The following is a 21,173-nucleotide window of genomic DNA, read 5'->3' on the forward strand; positions in this document are numbered from 1 at the left end:
TGTACAAACGCGCTCAGCCTTTTCCAGACCACCAGTTGGAAATAACTGAAAGTGTGGCCACTTTGTCGCTGAGATCACCGACTCAAAGGGGTTAAGTCATTAGTGGATGGCCTCCTGGCTCTGATATCACTCAACTTGGTTCAGAAACCACTCGCCACTGATGGCATCTGTGGCCAAAAACACATTTTCAAGGGTTGTAGGGTTCATAGTTAAGTGCCCTAACCACAACTGCGCCGTAATTTTCACCGCAAGAATTATACTCTGCTACATTACCAAAACAGCTCAATATCACGTTACGATTAAAGTTGTTAACTGCACAAGGCTTGTGGTAAATACTCCTCTACTTACGAACGAATTAGGTTCCAAAGGTCTGTTCGTAAGTCGATTCATTCGTAAGTGCAAGTTTATTCCTGTCGATTCTAAACATGTACGGCATGTACACTAAACACGGGGATGGCTTTAAAGGGTGTATAATCTCCCGTAGATGTTGATGCCACTGGTACTTTATGTTCTGCAGATGTAGATGCCACTGGTTCTTCATGTTCTGCAGATGTAGATGCCACTGGTATCTTCATGTGCTGCAGATGTAGATGCCACCACCACTATCTATTGCTCGGCGGTTGAACTTACGGTCCGAACAGGCAACTGGACATGAGGACAGATTTGTTCGTATGTCTAAAAGTTCGTAAGTCGAATATTCGCAAATAAAGGAGTCCCTTTAAAATTGTTGCTGGGAGGAAACATTCTGTAAGCAATTAAGAATGAACAAACCGGCCGTGCTGGTTTTGAACTAGGATAGTGGACACTTCTCGACACGCGCACACCTCCTGTATTCCATTCTCACGAATAACTACAGCAGCAGAAACATCATCATCAGCAATCCCTATATTCAGGAGCCAAATGTCAATGTCGAGGCATGCTCGCCACGACGACAGGGCTTCCGCACGGGAGAGAGTTCGTGTGTGGTTTTGCTATTCCACCGTTGAAGGAGTGGGTTGACGATACGGTGCACAGTTTGGGTCGCATGGCCACAGTCGCGCTCTGCACGTGAGCCGTGTGGCTCGTCTTGAATGTTCCACACCATGAAGGAGACGCGGCGCGCCGGCCTCCTGCTGCTACACAACACCTCACGCACAGTGTTGAAAGAGATGTGGATAAATGAAAAACAAATACCCGCGTTGCCTGCACACTACACACAGGTGACGGCTCCTCAAATTGAAGTCCGCTCGTTGCCCCCCCCCATCCGCGGTTACAGAGCATCGTCTTACCTGGGCGGGTGATTAAAAAAAACGACCGTTCGAGGGCTTTGTATACCTCGGCACACAATGGATGTTGTTTCTGCGCGACTTTGAGTGATGCAGCGTGCAGAGGCGGGGGTGTAGTGGGTCTCAGTGCCACGGCACACACAGAGGTGGACTCTCACGAACACATCCAGGTGCTCATCTTCTTGGTTCTTTCGGTAAAGTCACATAGAATGGAAATAATAAAATAATACAAATAAAACATAAGAACATAATTATTTTTACATAAGAAAATAAATTTGTATTTTATTTTATTATTTCCATTCTACGTGACTTTACCGAAAGAACCAAGAAGATGAATCCCTGCAGTCACGAAAGCTTTAAAATAATTTTATTATGTTTTATTTTTATTATTTTATTATTTCCATTCTACGTGACTTTACCGAAAGAACCAAGAAGATGAATTCCTGCAGTCACGAAAGCTTTAAAATAATTTTATTATGTTTTATTTTTATTATTTTATTATTTCCATTCTACGTGACTTTACCGAAAGAACCAAGAAGATGAATCCCTGCAGTCACGAAAGCTTTAAATCGACATCCAGGTGCGTACGACAGCTCCACCGTGACACGACGACTTGCGAGCGGGGTGCGACATGCGCTGGGCCCTGCACCCACTCTACTTCGTGGTGGTGAATCGCGATGAAAATGACCTCCCCCCCACCACCACCGCATCATCCGAGAGGAGCTGGAGTCAGGCCTGCTTGCCCAGCTTCACGGACCAGGATTCCCACGGGAGAGTCTCTTACGGGGCCGAGCGAATTGCAACCAGGCTGGGCTAAAAGAGCTGCAAAGCTCATCGGATTACTCCAGCCTAAATATCTGATTTAAACCAGGGCGAGATACGCGTTCAGTTGAATTGTATCAATGGCCAGGAAATAGAATCCAGGTATCTGAATTTGTACATCATGTTCTTAGGTTTTTTTTGGTAAAGTCACGTAGGTAAAAAATTAAAATTACTACGGGGTCGTACCTCTTGGAATCTCTCATTTACTTGATACAGCAAGCGTGCTGTGACGATTCCACCTGAAGACAGAAGCTTGTGTTGCCTCCGAAACGTCGTGATTTTGATTTTTATTAATTTAAATTTTTTACCTACGTGACTTTACCGAAAAAACCTAAGAATATGAATACTTGCAGTAACGAAAGCTTCAAATCTAAAATTGTATATCATGGTTCAGTGAACCGGTGCATTACTGCTAGCAACCATGATGCCCCATACATCCTAATATTGCTGTTATTGTAGCCAGCACCGATTAAGTCTGACACGGGGCATGTTGCTAGCCCCACGCCCAAGCCACCTTTGTCCCACCATCGGTTATGATTTACACACCACGCTATTCAATGACGGCTGGGTCAACTCAGGACCTGTTAAGAAAACACTAGATAATGTTTGGGCAAGGTTGGGAATTAAAGTAAAGATAACTGGGTTCGTAGTGCAGTGCGCAAACAACTACGGCACGGCTCCCCAACACAAAGATCCCCCATATAGCCTTAACCGACTGTTGGGGCAAGTGCAAAGACACACAGCGCCCGTGCCAGGCCGGATGCACTCCGACACCACGTGAAGTATCGAAGGCTCGCTGACAGGTTACGGGACAGACCCAGGTGCCATGGTTTGACTGAGATGACTGGTAGATGCAGCAGATGTGCCCCCTACTTGCCATCTTGCTATATTCTATCCGCCCGGCGCTGCGCTCGTTGTTGTAAGCGTCGCTCCTCCGCCCTCCGTTGTTGTTGGACGGCCACTGCCTCCAACTGCCCAGCAGCATCCTTCGCGAGCCTCCTCCAGATGCCATCTTGACACCGCTGGAATTGGCTTTTGGCAAGTTCACTCAGCTCTACATCATCCCGTAACGTATCAGCTCCATCTCTTCTGCAGCTCGTGTCGTGCCCGTTTAGCCCCCCTCTATCCGGTGAAACAGAAGCTGCTTGGGCTGGGCAAGCAATGGCTGGCCATGCGGGCTACATGACCCAGCCATACAAAAATTCCCCGTATATCCTGAACAGACTGTTGGGGATAGGTGATGTTCGCGAGCCATACGCTCACACACACGCGCGCGCACGCACTCACGCTTACTTGATGGAAGAGCCAAATTTATTACTCCCCTTGTGATGCATGGCAGCAGTGACATTTTACACGCGACGCAATTGATTTGTACAAGTACAGTGTAATATATATTAAGCTTTTAGGCATTAACATGCAGTGCCCTGTGGCCAACCACACATCTATACAAACGTCCATCCGCAACCGAAACCTCCACGCGAATCGACTTCACTGCCAAGACCACCGCGGCTCTGGGGGAGATGCGATTGTACACACACAACACGACCAACCCCACGCCGTCGTGCCACATACACACACACCCCACCCCACCAAAGCGGCAGGAGTTAAAACACCAACCACCACGGAATACATTACACGGGCACGCACGCACGCCACTGAAACAGTCGAAAGCAATGGCACAGTAAAAGTCATCTCACGGTGTGCGCGATGGGATTTTATAGTTGGACATATAGAAGTAGCACATGTATATGCACCGTACGTACGCAAATGATACACCAAAAGCAGATACAGCTTTCCAAAATGTGCTAATCATTAAGGCCAGGGCCGTCCATAGTGGGGTGGGGGGGGGGACCAGGGCAAATCCCACTGTGGGCCCCCTGACGCCTGCAAACTACATCGGAAGTATTACATCATCTGACGCCGTGACGTCGAAGCACGCCCCCCCCCCCCCCCAAAGAGCGGGGCCCGGGGCAGTCGCCCCAAATCGCCATTACCCTCGGGACGGCTCTGGTGAAGACATTCACTGAACCGGGAACTCTCTGAGGTTTTGCGACCTTTTCCATCATTCGACAGCGAGCAATTTAGCGTATGTATTTTAAAATATACTATTGCTTTTGGATCTACAGCTTCTGGTTTTCTTTGTTTTTGTATCTTACACGCGCCGTATCGCATTTCACACCCTTGCCAACACATTCTGAACCACAGCATTAAATGAGCCAATGCAATTAAACTGAAACCGCGGATAAAATTGCTAAAATAAGAGCGCGACGGCCGATATATAGTGCGGGCGTTCACAAAGGCTTACAAATAACATCCAGTATATTTGTTATCAACATCAAATGGTGTGGTACCGCAGCATGATTAATTAAAAAAAAAACACCATAGGGACCCGGAGAGGTGTCGACATTTCAATTTATACCACAGCTGTAAGAAATGTGTTTAACCGGTTAGTCATGACATGTGCTCAATGAAAACTGGGGGGGGGGGTGGGGGTAAAAAATTATAATATAAGATCCATCCCCTGTAAGATTGTGTTGCATTTATAACCGCGCACCGCACATAAATAATCTACCGCTTTCACGAATTAATTCAACGCACCACTAAAAATGTCACAGCCAAAAGATACGGGTCAATCCGAAGCAGATTTTTTTTTTCAATTTGAAACTCAATAAAAAAAAGTATAACTTAACAGCGTTAACACTCTGGACTGACAACTCACAACGTATGAATAATATATTTGCCTTACAGGGTAGGGGATATAGATATGAAGAGGGAGAGGGGGGGGAGGGAAGGGGCTGGAAACCTAAACAATAAATAAACGTTCAATGATTATAAAACAAATCAAGAACAACAATTCACGAGTCCCGCACGGGGCATCGGAGCACGCCGCTCAGTTTTTTTGTTTGTTTGCGAGAATTGTGCAGAGACTCGACATCCGCATCGTGAGATGCACGCTCGCGCGCTTCACGGCTCGAAGTTGCGGATGAACAAGTGGACATTGCGCGCCAGACTGGGGGGGGGGGGGTAATGCATCACAGCAGCAGCAGCAGCAACGACAGCGACCGCCTTCAATGCGAACCGTCGCACGTCCCCGCAGCAAGCCTGCCACGTCGCGTTCGCATCGCCCAGTGGCCGGGTTCAAGCGACGCGTTGCAGCTTTACCGATGCCGCTGTGCCACCACCCTCGACCCCGTTAGGAGGGTTGACCCCGCATGCAAGCGGGCCCATTGCTGATCTCGGACGTGGAATGGTAGCAATCGTGCAATGGGTTTCCAGTTCAGCAGGAGGAATGACTCCACTCGATTCAAATAGAGAAAACAAATAATCTATTTCTCATGACTGTTCCAAGTGTATTTATACGTATCAAAAAGGATGTGTCAATTAGGGGTTGAACGATTGGTTCATCGACTCGTCACAATTATTAAACACAAGATAGATGTGTAATCGTAGGAATCGGTTTTCCAATCATCTGTGCTGTTATGTAACGGGTTCACGTCATACCATTCACAACATGAAAGAATGGATTCGTGAACTGAATCGCGCCAAGTCTTCCGTAGCTGGGATGATTAAATAGATTAATTTATTAAGCGCCGTGGGCAAATCATTTTTTTGTTGAAGTTCATCAACCGTCATGTACAACAAATCATACCCGGCACAATGCGACGTGAAGACATCGCCAATTGTGTTTCGTGTTTTCTGACCGGCCGAGTAATCGCCTCGACAATCGGTAGCATAACCGATTCCTTAATTGATCGGATAGACCTGCTCTAAATTCCTTGCATGGCGCGGCGAGCCAGTCAATTCACCTCGAGTGCAAGTACAGTATAATATATATCCTGGTCGAGAGTGGGATGCATTCTTGAAGGGGGCAATGTCATTGATTTTCCAAACTTACCGCTGCTCAAATAAACACCAACTCGTCAGGCAGTACGGACAAGTGGAAACCCCAGAGATTGTGATGAAATGTCATTGCCGACGTCATCTTAAATAGGGTGCGAGGTTGGCCGATTGACTGCAACAGGTACAAGACATTCGGTTCTAACGTGGCCACAGCTGAAGCATTCAATGTGAAAACCACCGCCTTTCAATAATACCGGAGGCTTCCTTAAACGAATGTCGGACCTTGCGATTGAAAGCAGCGCCTTAAACGGACGTATGTTGAACTTCTTTCGCACCGTACGTAGCCAACCGTGCTAATCGGAAATGCTCAGCGACTTGGGCTCGTGTGTGCGTTTCGATTGCGTACGCGAAATCACGCGGAATGCGCCCGATGTCAGATCTCTGAATCTGAGAGCAGGGGGTTCGGCCTGGCGAGTGCTGACAGCATGGACGACCAACTTGCGCCGTGACAAGAGGCGAGGCTACGGTTTCAGAGGGGAGCAGAGCGGCACCATCAACGCTGCGGCAATGCTCCAACGTGGACGCTGCGACCCTCTCTCTCTCTATCCTACCTTCGCTAAATCGCACTGACCAGCCGGGTAAAGTATGGTGAGAAAAAAAAAACGTCAGGCATGGCAGTAGCTTTGGCTCAGATAAGCGAAGGCTGAGGTACCCATAACACATGTAAAATTTGAGCATTTAATAAAGAAACGGAAACAAAAAAAATGGTATGTGGAACGATGACCGCAGATGAAAGGGCAAGGGGTGAAAGCAACGCGGCAGTGTGTGATGGGCCAAATTGTGTAGAAAAAAAGGTCTTGTACACTTTGTGTGTGGTGGTCTGAGTCAAGTGATCGATGTTGCAGCTCTGTGGTTTACGACTGCAGTCCCATCCCAAGAGCTCTCTATTGCCTCTGGTGTAGGCCGATCAGTTTCGAAGGCAATCTGAGGATGTTTTGTTTGCATGCTTTGCCACAAGCACGTGTGGTTAATGCAGACACGATGCCTTGCAATAGGCGTGCCTTTTTGGTGTCTGGACATCTTAACACCTCCTGTTTTATTGCCAGAAAGGGAAAAGCCTATTCTGCAGATACTGCCAAAAAGGGTCCCCATAGACATCTTCCTTTCCATTTAAAGCTTTCGTGACTGCAGGGAGTCATATTCTTGGATCTTTCGGTAAAGTCACGTAGAAGGGAAATAAGAAAGAACCAAGAATATAGGAATCGGTAATAAGGAACCAAGAATATATTTTCCTTTCTGTTCACCAACACATCCTTGTTTCATCGTATGGAACCGTATCATGCCGGGGGAAGATGACCTGTAAATAGTAGGTATCCGTGGGGTTGGGGGGGGGGGCTAGCGGCAGGGTAGAGGAAGCAGAGAGCCCCCCTCTCCGCTTCCTCTACCCTGCCACTAGCAGGGTAGAGGAAGCAGAGAGGTAGCGTCTGAGTCAATAGGCATCGGCCTGTGATGGAGCACGTGGCATGCGCACGCGTAATTGCCCACAGACGCTTTCTTCCATCCGGCAATGCTGGAATGCTCCGCGTTCATTCGCGCCGCATAGCTGCCTCTGCCGCGCCTCCGGTCCACAGAACAACGCAGGGCGGTTTGCTGAACTCGCGTGATGTGCCCGCGTGAATCCAATTCGCCTCGCCCGAGTCCTCCGGTCACGTCTATTCGCGCGCCAAATCGCACACGGGGCATGCCGTGCGCCCTTGCGTGGTGTCCGTTGTGTGCGATGAGCGTGTTTCATGAGGATCGGATTCCACCGGCGTGGGAGGAATCGAGTTGAAAAACCCCGCGCGACCCGCGCATTTCTCAGCGCAGAATGTTTGAACACCGCAGTAGCGTCGCTTGTTTTCCCCGTTGTTCGATCTGTGCTACGCGCACTTTGTACGCGAACTGTGCAAGTGCAGTGGATTTGGTGAGGGTCCTGGAAGAGTGCGGAAAAAGCAATGGTCGGTGTTTGAGATTTCCCCAACTGACAGATGGAGCACGTGTTTAGTTGCAACCCACGCGTAAACACAACGCAAGCAAACGCACAGCACGAACCCGTATTCGTATGTCATTATATCTATCGAGGGTAGCCGACATCCGCAGGGACACAACGTTACGACGTATTTGTCGGGAGCGCTTTGGAACGTCTTACGATTGGTCACCGCTCAGACTGGCGACATTTCTGCAGATTCATAGCAACTTAAAAGTTTTGTTCTTTAAATGACGCGCATTCACTAAATGTACTTTGAGTAAACATGGTTTTTCAGTGGAGAAAAGACACACAAAGTGTACCCGTTTCACAACCGCGCCCGACGGCGCCGCACAAACTACGCCGTCCTTCATCCCACTCGCTAACCTACGCACCCTCCCGGCGTACACACACGTGTGTGCGTGCGCGAGGATGGTGGTAACGGCTGTGCACGATACTCACCAGAATCCCACAACCTATTTGTATTCTAAACAGAAAAGCCAACACGGGGTGAGCAATTGGGAGCGATGGCATCTTCTACGACCCATCGCTTTCACGATTAGAAATGCGAATCGCACACACGCGTACGCACGTACACACGCACGCGAAGCCAACACAGCGGGTTTTACCTGCACACTCGTGCGAGCCTACGGCCAAACACATTACACGATGCGCCCTATAGGCTGCAATGTTAAGGATGTTATTGGCACTGTCACCCAACGTACGGCACAGTTTACGGCACAGCACGGCGCACACGAGCCCCACGCGACGTTTTACTCGGGGGCTTAATACGCGTGTAACAGAGCGCTACGGACTAGACCTCAAACGACGCGGTGACGGCAGCCACAGATGCTTTTGAGTGGATGGGCTGGGGCAGGGCGAAAGGGGAAGGATGGACTGGGCCGGATGCTGTGGACGTGAGGAAAGAGAAACATAGGAGCCATCATTGCAGGAGTAGACGGGACAACGCGCGGATTCCGCGTGCGAATTTAGATGCCATCTTGCTGATTGGAGGTCCTTTAAAACACTGCACGCACTAACAACGCCGTCGATCGATTCGATCACCTATATTAACCTGGTCAGGGCACGGCGAGACAGACTGCCCCCGGTTTTTGTGCAGGTCAACCCTGACTAAGATAATAAACCATGAACGGCGGGGTTCACGCCGGGGCCGCGTGGTCCCAACGTGCCGGCACGCGCCAACATTGGGACGACGCGGTGCGGTGCGGCACGTCGCGCGTTGGCGACTGGAACAATAAAAAGTGTCGCAGCAACTCGGGGCTCTGCCCCACCGACTGTCCGCCGGCTCACGTAACGTTCACTTAACGTCCCGAAGTTAAACCTCGGAGATGCGCGGCAGCGGGGTTAACTTAACGCGCCCCCGCCACGTCACGTAAGCGAGGCTTAAAGCGTTGCATTAAGCGATCCGCGGCGAGCCCACCCAGACGCGGAACCGCGATTCCACCTTCACGCCTGCAAGGCTACCACCGGCAGAGAGCGATACTCACGCCCCGTCAGCAAGATGAGCACCCTACTTGACGCAAAAACACACCGCCACGTCATCTCATCATCTCCTGCACCTGCAGCAGGGGATGCAGGTGCAGCCCCGGTGGAGGGGGGGGGGGGTGTGGTGGGATGGGGAGCCCTACGGCCGATTCTGCTCCTGCAAGTCGGACACGTTGCGACGGACGCGAGCCCCCGTTAGCTCTGGCTCGGAGTTGGCGCCCGTGGCGGCGTGCGCCAGCGTCGGGCTGGATCGCGCCTTCCGCATGGCGGTGCCCTCGCCGTCCGGGGCGCCGGCGGGGCACGAGGGAGACCCCACGGCCGCCTCCAGCGAGTCGAGGTCGTCCGTGCCCAGCTTCATCTTGGCGCGCAGCAGAGTCACGTAGGTGCCGTAGCGCGTTTTCTGCGGCAGAGAGCGGTCGCGGGTACAGTCGCGAGTTTGTGTGTCGCACGGTAATATTTACGTCTGGCCCTTTAACGACGTTTGTCGCAAACACGTCGTCACTTTGTTACTGCACTGGCGATAACCCGGACTTATGTAATGAAAGAAAGTATTATTTGTTTACATTTCGTGAGACTATTTGGCGCTTCGATCGTTTCGTTGTTTGTTGTTGTGACTTGCTGACCACCCGCTCATACTGGACGTACTGTGATTAAAAGAGCTTCACAGCCCACTGGATTTCTCCCGCAGTCTAAATAGAGAATTCTGATCCCGACGTCGTTGACAGCATCGTACGTCCTTTTCTCATCATCCGTCGTCTCTCAGCCTTTGCCTCCACCACCCACTAGCACTACCCTGTATGTCGCTTCTTTGATTGACGTCGTTTCGATGTTCGTCGTCGCACCTCCCAGAAATTCATTCCCCGACATAAACCATGGGGCATTACTGATAAAAATCTGCGAAGTGGTGCCTACCTTATTACAGACCAATTCAGACATTATTGGTCACCCCGTGCCCTTATAAATCTCAACGTTCATCCTTCAAAATCCCATCACAAGGGAGAAACACAAACAAATCGACCAACTTTATTTTTTTTGCCCGTATTGAAACGGCTGTATGCCGTATGGACCTGAAAACTCAATTTCCCTGTACAAGAATACGGGTAAACCGTATGGGTTGACAGCTATGGATATCGCACACAATTTGCATCAAAAGCATTGAATGTAGCTGCTGCCTCAAAGTATTGGAAACACTCAGTATCGTCTCTTCCAATCGCCATTCTGTCATCTCTGTCCTCATTTAATCTGACTACTAAAATCACCAAGGTTTAAGTGTGAATGTAATTTGACAACACAATTTCTATTATTAAGTTTGCTTGTTTTTTTTTATATGTGTAATTGCGCGATGCTTTGATGTTGTCTGCCGGCCGAGTCGGCCTTCGACAAAGAGCTTATTAGCTCTACGGGCTTTACAGGTGAAATACAATTCCGATTCTTACGCGCAAACACACGATGCAAAATACAAATGTATATTCATCTCACTGCTGCTATTTCACTGCACGATCTCATGCTGTGCTTATTTTAAATAAATTCAGAGGTAAAGGTGCAGCCCTGAAATGTCTTGCTCGTGCCGCTGCTCGCGAAAGGGGACTCCACTCGAGGAAGGTCGAGGGTACTGGGAAGAGGCGGGGGTATCCACACTCTACCCCACCGCATGCGGCCGGCCAATGGACTAACTGCGATTTAACAAAATATATTTCTGAGTGGTCAGAGGCACCATGCGCGCGCGTGTATAGTTTACTCACTGCCGCTTTGTCACTGAACATTTAACGCGTTAATTTATTAAGATTATTGTTCTTGTTTATCCGGTTCATCTGGCTGGGTGGCGATGTGGTCAGAGTGTGCGTCTCAAAGTGAGAAGTTGGTGAGTTTAAATCTCGGGTCAGGGGTCAACTCAGCCCATCATCTCTCCGAGATTGACAAAATAGGCACCAGTTTGTGTCACGTTAACCGCGGTTGTCCTAAACATCGATCAGCCAAAATAGTGGATTCCCACCACTAGGTTCAGGCTGGAGTGGGAGAGGACTGCTCTGGTCGACAACCAATGGAAGTGTTTAACCAGTCGAGGGATTCATTAAAATAAAGCTTGGTGTGAACACAGCTGAATATAGTAGCGAGTGCTTTTACTGCAACTTATTTGAATTAAATTCATAACAAATAGTGGGCGATGGCGTTTGCAACACAACAGCCAATTCTAGATAACGACGTCACATTTTCTCGTGTCCCCTTTTCAGTGCAAATCAGCCGATGGTTAATTTACTCCAAAAATGACTGGTCCAGCAGAAACATAGACTTGGCAGTGAAATGTCAAAGCCAATGCTATTTTACATTTAGCACAATAATGTCATTTACCGAAACTAAATGGACTCGTCTTTTCCAATCCCATTTGCGAGAGAATAAATAAAAGAAATAATACAATTGCCGATTTAAATTTCGATTTAAAGCTTTCGTGACTGCAGGGATTCATCTTCTTGGTTCTTTCGGTAAAGTCACGTAGAAGGGAAATAATAAAACAATAAAAATAAAACATAAAAAAATTATTATTATATTATTAGCCAAAAAAATAAAAATAATAAAATAATTATATTATTGTTTTATTATTTTTTCTTTTTATTGTTTTATTATTTCCCTTCTACGTGACTTTACCGAAAGAACCAAGAAGATGAATTGTCGATTTGGTACGTGTTTAATTACCATGCACTAAAAATGTATTTAAATCTCCACAGAGCCAGCTCACACCGTTTAATATAAAACCGAAGATGGATTGAACGGAGATTGCAACACGGAAGCCACCACCTTCCAAAAAAAAAAATCAATTGCCCCGCAGCCTAACCCCATCAACGCTCGCGTGGAGCGACAGACACAGCTACGGGTTGCGAAGGATTCAATACTGAGCCACTGCAATCCACCCCGAGCAAAATGCGTGCGTGCAACAGCAAGAGAGCATTATTCTCGCGGAACATGCAAGCAAAGCGTTTACTCTTCTGCAATGTCCTTAGGTCGTCCCGAAACAATGCGGGAGGCAGAATAAAGATAACAGCAACGTCAGCCCGGGTCAGTCCTGTAAATTGTGCAGGAATGTGCAATCGCTGGGTTCCCATCGAGGAGGAGGACGAGAAATAACTCAACGGTATTTGAATGAGCAGAGTAACTTGCTGCTTGATCACAATGGAATTCTCCTCCTTCGAAGGCCACTCCTGGCTTTGTGTACATTGCGGGGTAGCCAGAGATTTTAGCAGCTTGGTGAGGACTTCATCCAGCAGTGGATTAACTATGGCAGAGAGTGGCGATAGTGACTGGCTTTGTGTACTCTAAATAAAAGCACTGTTTTTACAGTTGTCCCCCAATTACAACTGCCTACGCTTGCACAGACTGTATCACGTGTAACTTATTTGACTTGAAACGTATGCACCGTGTCTTAAATGCATATATAAAATAAATATATGTACAGCATGTACACATGCTCATTCTGTTCCTGAGCAGGTTACATTTTCGGAAGCATGCACACGTTTTTATCCATTCTATCGATCTTCCATCCGACTAACTTTTGAATATTGGCACTTATAATCATTAAAAATTTGCTAATTGGAATCTTGGTAAATTAGGGGTGGGAAACGCAAGGGCTCTGGGCCCTATGTGGCCCATTACATTATTTCATACGACGTGCGGCTACACGATGCAGTCCACTTGGTAAAAACAGCCTGCAATACAATATGTATCCATCACTGCAACAAGCATCTCAGCTGCACTAATTGGGAACTGGAGTGAAATATGATTAATCTTGTAGCACCGTTCTCTAATTTTAGCACGCTCAGTAAAGGCGATCCTAATTATTTTGTATAAGGCTAAGGTTCATGTTAATGAGTGGCCCCAGCCAAAGGTATTTGAGAGTACTATTCTTTCCTCATTAAGGAAACAGATCCCCCACTCCTGCAGGAAACAATGCTGTGGCATTGGAGGTAGCGATGGGAGAGAGGAAAGGAAGAGGGAAGAGCAGTGGAGATGTATGTGGAACTTGTTTCGCACTGTACGTAGCCAAACGTGCTAATCGGAGGTGCGGGCAAAGGACAACAAGCTAAACACAAAAAGCAGTTCTGAAGAAATGAGTTTGTCAATCGAGATGATTTAAAAGTGCACAACTCCAGTGGCTTCCTAATATTGGAAGGAAGAGCATTCCAGACGGCCGTGAAAGATTATCTGAAAGCGAGCGATGCGGCGACAGTCTTAGTTCGATGGCCGAGCCAAAAGCTGCCGCTGCTGTGAGATGCAAATGTGATCGGCTGAGTCACCTCGAACTCGAGGTAGTGCTGCTTGAGACGGTAGTCATCGGCTTCCTTGGCACGCACGCGACGCGGGTCAGGTGGGTAGGAGCGATGCTGGTCCAGGTCAGAGGTCACGCCCTTAAGCTTGTCCTCATGCGAGCGAAGCTGCTCCTCCTGGCATCCCGTGTGCGCGCACGCACGCCCGAGAGAGAGAGAGGAAGAGAGAGAGATTGAAAGAGCCACGCACGCACAGAGTTCCACCAAGGCTCACTCCATAAAACAACGCGCCGTCGAACACTTTGACAATAGCGCGCGTGACATACACGTGTGAGAAAAGATTAGTTGGACCGCCCAATTAACCGCTTCCTTCCCCTTCATTCCCCATCACCCTGAGTCACCCCGAGCGCGCACGCCTTTCCAGAGAGGCACATTCATCACTGTTAGGAAGGCAGGACTCGGAGGTCAAGGTTACAGACAGGACTTGAGAGTGAGCGTGCGTGTGTGTTCGTGTGCATTCAACAGACGTTTGACGGTTTGGTGGGCAGTGGCGAATAAAGGGAGGCTGACGCACCAAGGGGCGGGTCTCGGGTTAAGCTATTGACCGCATGTGGGGACCGCGCAGAGTGGATGTGGCTCGGGGACTTGATTAAGGCAGCAGCAGCAGAAGGATCGCAATGTCAACCGGGCAGATTTGCGGCGGTGGCAGGCGGCACGCGTCGTATAAACCATTATTAGAGCGAGCAGCAGCCACCAAAGCCAACTAGTTCGCAGGGGCACGTGTGTTAAGGGAAATTAACTGCACTGACAGGAGCTCCGCAGGTCGATATTCAGTGTCCCTAACGAAAGTAACGTCGCACCTGGAGGTGACGTGCGTTAACGAGGTAAGTCGACGTGCTGGGTGCCTCCCGCCGGGAGAGGGAACCGTAATGAGGAGGGGGGCACGCCAAGGGAACGTTGCTTAAAAGCGTTCCTGTTATACTGCTCGATGACCCTCCGTGAATCTGATCAAATAGTTGTATGTACTGCATGTTGAACTTATTTCACAGCGTACGTAGCGCATCGTGCTCATCGGAGGTGAGGAGGAAGAAGAAACTGAACAGAAAAAGCAGTTCTAAAGAAATGAGTTTTCAATATAGATTTAATCATGCTTAACGCATTTAACACGGTAGGATTTGCGTAGCCAATATCATGATTAATTATAGATTTTTTTTTTCGGTTAGGCCAAAAACCCAAGAATCAATTAAAAATAAAATGAAAAAGAATTATAATTTTAATTGATATAGTGTCTAAATATTATTGGAATATTATGGTTGCCACGCACAGCTTTGCGTCATGTATGTATGATTAACTTCTTTCTCACCGTACGTAATCAGAGGTACGGAGAATGGACAAGAAACTAACCACAACAAGCAGTTGTATAGAAATTCGATTTCAATCTAGACGATTTAAAAGTGCATAGCTCCAGTGGCTTCCTAGAGCGTTCCAGACGGCCGCAGAAGCGCATCAGAAAGCGCGTGATGCGGTGACCGTCTTTGTTAGATGGTTAGCCAAAAGCCGCTGCTGCTGCAGCAAGGATGACCGGAGTTCGCGTGACGGTTCATGCTCCTTGACGAGCTCATCAAGACATTTGGGTCCACGCTCTGCAACCGATGACTTCACAAAATCACGTAACAGAGAAAGTCTGATGGACCAAGTCCAAGCTTCGCTTCGCAAGCGTTGCCACGTGCGGCCAGGCCGATTGGCCGAGTGAGTTCACCTGCGGCAGCTTGGTGGCAGAGGCCGGCAGCAGCGGTCGGCTGAAGCGCTTCTGGGACCCGATGGCCGCAGGGAATGGCGGAGCCGAGAAGAGGGTGGCCACCAGATTTATGCGCGTGATCCACGACTCCATCTCCTGGGTGTTCCTGCGAGCGCAAGGAAACGGATCGCATGGGCACACGCATGCACACAACGGCAACATCACGGTACCACTCGTATTTGCTTTCCACCCACACACATGCCACCGGCACCACTGTGGACACACTTGCTTCACAGTGGACTGATGTTAACTACCTCGCCTGGTACGCAGGAGGTCCTGGGTTCGATCCCAACCTTGACCCCTGCATATTTGGAATGTGCATGTCTCTCTCCACATGGTCGCGTGGATTTCGCGCCTGGTCCTCCGGTTTGAGTATGGTCAAATGACTCCCACGACCCGCACGGCGTGGGGAGGCCCTCGTTCGGCAGTGGGTGAACAAAGGGACTGTGCATGCACCACAATGGCACGAGCCTCGGAGATGTACGGGTTACTGAACCTCAGTTTGGGTGTCTTGCAGTGGAGACTGTTGGCCACTATCTGCCACTGAACTCCCTCCCCCCGAACCCTCCCATGAGCCCTCCACACGTATCTTGAATCTCTGCACACCAATCAAACTTGACTTGATGAATGTTTTCCACCTCCCATGAACCACCACGATCAAGCAACCAAACAGTCCGAGACTGCCCTTGGATGCCAATATGTTGTCGGTGATAGATTACTCGGCTTCTGGAGGGGAGAGTAGGTTATACTTGGTTTGATCCACAGTCCTTAATTTAATCCACAGAGATTAATTACCTCCATTATACAGGAGAACTGGAACATCGTGTTAATCCTAAAGCAATAATTATTTATTATTTGCAGTTATTTTATTGTTAGATTTCGTTGTTACTTGGCATAATTTCTATTTTTGTATAATTTTATATTCCGCGCCTCTGTTCTACATATTTATTATAAATATCACTAGGGTTCTTCCTCGCAGAATAAACTTAATCTCACACTGCGCAACCAAACAGAAGTGCAGATGGAAGGAAGCGATAGCAAGGTGTAGTGGTATCAACAGCATATGCTGTGATGACTCAGTTTTATTAAGCGGAGCTAAACCCTGATTATAGATGTCTGAAGGAGAACAGAGCTAGGATTGTGGTGGGAAAAGTGGCATGTTAGCAAAAACATGATGGAAAAGCTGGAAATTGAATAGCAGGCTTGTAAAGACTAATTTGGAATGTGGTGTTATGATGAGCAGAGACAGAAGCTGATAAAGTAATAAATTACAAGACTGGAGAGGCTTGAGATGGGGGTTAGCTTTGAAAGAACACAAAGGGTAACTCACCAGCGGCAAGCGGAGAAACAAACGACTGTAAAAATTCGGGGGTGGAAACAATCTGGACGGGGCACACTGTCACAGGGGAGGGCTCGCCAAAGGATGCTGGAAGGATTCTGGGAAAAAGCTGAAAACTAAAGGCACCGGACTTTACGACTCAGGAGGAGCGCAATGGTGAAAAATTAAGGGGGCAGCCGTAAGATCGGACAGGATGTAGGGAACCCGAGCCGCAAAACCCGCGCCTCCGATTAGCACGGTTGGTTACGTACGGCGCGAAACAAGCTCAACCATACATGCCCTCGAAACTCAAGACAGCAAGCGCACACCGGCGGCCTGGCGGCCCGGCCGCCTCGGCACGGCGACGAGGCCGCCGCGTGCAGGGGATCTCACTCACGGGGCCTGCAGGAGGAAGACGCGCCAGTCGGCCGTCTTCAGCTTGAGCACGTGCGGCCGCTTGGTGTAGTCGGTGGCGCGCGTGGCCAGGGCGTGGTGCACGCTCACCGCCTGCTTCGCGTCGTCGTCCGACACCGGCGTGTCTGCCTTGTGCTCGTCCTTGGCCAACGACAAATCGCCCGTTTCGTTTCAGAAATTTGGTGGGGGGGTTAGCGATTCGCACAACTTAACTTAAGTTGGGATTATTACAGAGCAGCAGCAATCATCGACGCCCCACCACCCACCCCCTTCACCAGTAGACTGATGCCCCAGGTCACTCACCGTGGTCTCGTGAGTTCTCTCACCTGGATAAGCAAAATGAACTCGAAACTTCGAATATTGCCGTTCCCCAAACATCACCACGATTCAGGGTCACAATGTAGAAGGTGATGATTTTTTTTCACACTTTACAATTAAAGTTGCAAGCGTTAATATGGTAGCTACGTCCGTCTGTGCCATCTCCCCACAACAGAAGGGGCCACGATAACTCTCGTAAAGATGATCAGAACATGTTTGTTTGCATGTTCACCACAAGTCCGTGTGGTTAATGCAGACATGATGCCTTGAAAAAGGTGTATGTTTAGTGTTTGAACAGCTTACCACCTGCTTTATTGCCAGAAAGGGCAAAACCTATTCTGATTTTTAATCAAGCTGAGCTTAATAGTCAAAATAAAATTATTAATCAATGCATTACTAAACCTATATTGCCCAGCTGGGAGAGCTTCACACGGTGTTGTTTTATGCTATTTCCAAGTTGCCTTTTTGAGCCTAACCTGGTAAAATAAAATAAAAAGTTGAAATAGTAATCGGGCGGTGCTGTTTGGCGTCGCAGGAAAGAGGTACATCAGGAATACATCCGAGTGGTCGAGGTGGACAACGCTTTAACTGCGACGCGCAGCTTGCCATTAAGACGTGGCCACGCGGTAGCGCGCTCGCCGATTGTTGCAGAAGTTCGTGGTTCAAATTCGGCGGCCACCCCGAGTAAGACTGCCGTTGTAAAAACCGTTTTCAAAAGATATAACGCTACGCGCCGTCTGCTTCACAGCGGACGTTAAGCGTCACGTGACCTTTTTCCCATGAGTAGGCCATTACGTGCTGACGTCATGGTCACAAATTTCTGAAATGGGATTATACATTGCGAGTATCCCCCCCACATGCCCCCCCCCCCATCCACCTACTGACAGACCACAGAGTGAGGGAAATTGTCGATGCCAATTTATGTGGTTTCCTCCCCTAATGAGTAGATCGAATGCTCCCCCCCCCCCCCTCTGGTGAGTAAAATGTCCTGATGTTCCCGATGAAGAAACCTACTTCTGCCCAGAAAAAAACCTGTAAATATGAATTACGTCCTTGCAGGGAATCATGGGTAACATACAAAACAGAACACATTCCTTCGCTTTGTATATGATAATACGTTTTACCCTTTCTGGCAATAAAAAAAAACAGGTGTTACGATATTATGTCCGATTCCTTGAAAAAGGTTTCTGTTTGGTGTTTTATAATCTAAACACCTGTTTTATTGGCAGGAAGGGTAAAACCTATTCTTATATTCTGATACTGGCAAGGGAGGTCTCATGATCCTTCTCTTTGCATACACTTTTTAATTCCATCGGAAGGCATGCAGGCTGATGAGACTAAAATATGTTTTTTTTTACACGTACAAAGAGATGGACTTTTGTCCTCATGTTATCGATTGTCCAGCGAGCGGGTATTCCTACGCATACCGTGACTCCATCTTTGCTTCATCCAACAAACCCCACCATCAGAGTGGTGGATATTAACAGGCACGTGCCACCATGCCTGGTTATAAAGGGCATTATATATGGGTACTGTCTATATACGGATAGCTGTCAGCTGTGTGAGTTCAACATCTTCATCTACCGAGTGATACGCTCCGATGGTCTTTAGTGCGGGGAGGATGGCCTACACCTGGATCTGTGCGAGACACGGCAAATAATTTTTCACGGCCATAACAATGCACCACGGACTGCTGTGCAGCTGGGGGTATTTGAGTGAGACAGACCGACTGCTTGTTCGTTGTAATCTCTGAGTTGCACTAACTGCCACACGGGCAATGAGCAAAGGCAGCCAATATTAAATATAGTTTTAAATGTATATTTTTTTACCAGCCTCATCATTTACTGCTGAGTCACTGAAACGTTATCCTACCTTATTATTATTACTACAGCTTGTATAAATAGTTGTTTAGAATCAGTAAACAGACGGTTTCAAGCGGTTTATTTATTTTGGCGCATTGTGTAGATATCACGCGTTCACTGTGCTTGAGGGGAGAACTCTCCGCTGCATCACGTGACACGCTCTAACACCAGGTAGCAGCTGCGACCCGGGACTTTGGCAGTAAGAGTTGGTGGGTCACGCAGAGATCTGTGGAACTCCCTGCTGCTACATGACGGCTATTAGACAGCATCACGTTACACGCTCCGACACCAGGCAGCAGCTGCGACCCGGGACTTTGGCGGTAAGAGTTGGTGGGTCACGCAGAGATCTGTGGAACTCCCTGGTGCTACACGAAGGCTATTCGACAGCAATTGAGTTCACGAATCCATCTGTGCCGACGTGTTCGGTGTTATCTCCTCGAATGGTTGAGTGTTCTCCAGCTTCCTCCCACATGCAAGGCACTCGTTTAAAACGAGAACCAGCCAAACATCCCAATGCAGGACCGTGCTTTGTTATTACCGTGCTTTGTTCGCGCAATTACAGAAAAGGAATGACCCCATTTTTTTCCCTTTTTGTTTGAAGGCAATGGTTTAGCAGCAGCGCTTGGATTCATGCTGTGTTTTTTTTGTTTGTATGAGCACAATCACAGGGTTAATACACACTCAGGCGACAATCAACCAAATTATAGCTTCGGGCATGAGCCTTGTTGGAATGCTGCCAAGCACACCAATCATGTGACCTGTCACGGCTGATGTGGCCATAATAACAATGACGTTGATAAAAGCGGATTACCGTAGCTGGTCGTACATTATTTATGACGCAGAGTTGCTGTAGATGCTGGTCACAGTATGGACAGATGTCTTCATGTTGTAAAATAAAACACAACGGTGGCCATGATGATAATTTAATGGAGAAACGATGCATCAATTCCTAAGCTCACGACGCATGCGTCGAATCGATGGTCTTTAACTCGCGTACAATTTACCTGACGAGGTTCACGTGACCACTCCAGCCACTAGAGGCCACTATATCCACCACGATGTAAAAAAGAATAATGAATCATAAACCCTAAATCTTGACGATTCATTGAATTGCAGGGTATATCATCACATCCCTAACAACTGGAGTTATACTATGAGACTTCCTTTACCAGTGGCTAATTTATCGCGACAATTCATCACGCCGCCCAATAGAACCTGAATCGTTGGGAGCCTTAGTGATGACGACGGTGGACGTGGTGGCAGGAAGTGACTGCCACGGTCGCGATTATGATTCTGATGATGGCACCTAATTAACCCTTTCTCGTTTCTGAGACGTCTCCAAGTAGCAGAATGGGGGTCCCGTTCACCGCTGAATCCCGGAACGCGCGAGTGGCTTGCTCTAATTTTATTTAGAGAGGCGTATCGCAGCTGTTTTTGAAGACATCGTACTCACTGCAGAGAACAGTAGCGACACGACCGCCACTCTATAATAGCTGGCGCCAAACTGTGCCACACGCCCTCCCGCATGGCCTTGTGGGAGCCTCGGTAAGTCTTCTGAACTGAAGATGTCCCGACAAAGTTATTTTACTTTAGTTATTCTTCCAACGCCGTCCGATGAGGTACGCGTACGTCATCGGAATTGGTAAGGGTTAAGCATCTATGTCGGGAAGCGCATTCACTAGAGATGTGAGCTTTTACTAACAATACCTGATGATGATGGATTTCATCTCCAGCAAAACGTCGTACAATACGTTGCTCGCTTTTCAAAG

General features: G+C 48.3%; 1 protein-coding gene across 6 annotated transcripts in view; it reads right to left on the bottom strand.

Moving 5' to 3' along the window:
* Positions 1 to 3,380: 3,380 nt before the first annotated feature.
* Positions 3,381 to 21,173, bottom strand: part of LOC144732111 (PH and SEC7 domain-containing protein 2-like) — a 187,813-nt gene continuing 170,020 nt past the window's right edge. For all 6 annotated transcript variants that reach the window (XM_078613390.1, XM_078613389.1, XM_078613391.1 and 3 more), the window contains 4 exons: positions 17,208 to 17,365; positions 15,454 to 15,598; positions 13,725 to 13,871; positions 3,381 to 9,838 (listed from right to left, as the gene is read on the bottom strand). In XM_078613390.1, coding sequence (XP_078469516.1) covers positions 9,578 to 9,838; positions 13,725 to 13,871; positions 15,454 to 15,598; positions 17,208 to 17,365 — 711 coding nt within the window. In that variant the 3' untranslated portion in view covers positions 3,381 to 9,577. The remainder of the gene's footprint in view (positions 9,839 to 13,724; positions 13,872 to 15,453; positions 15,599 to 17,207; positions 17,366 to 21,173) is intronic.

Source organism: Lampetra planeri, chromosome 41 (assembly GCF_965212315.1).
Source record: "Lampetra planeri chromosome 41, kcLamPlan1.2.h2, whole genome shotgun sequence".
NCBI classification, from domain to species: domain Eukaryota; kingdom Metazoa; phylum Chordata; class Hyperoartia; order Petromyzontiformes; family Petromyzontidae; genus Lampetra; species Lampetra planeri.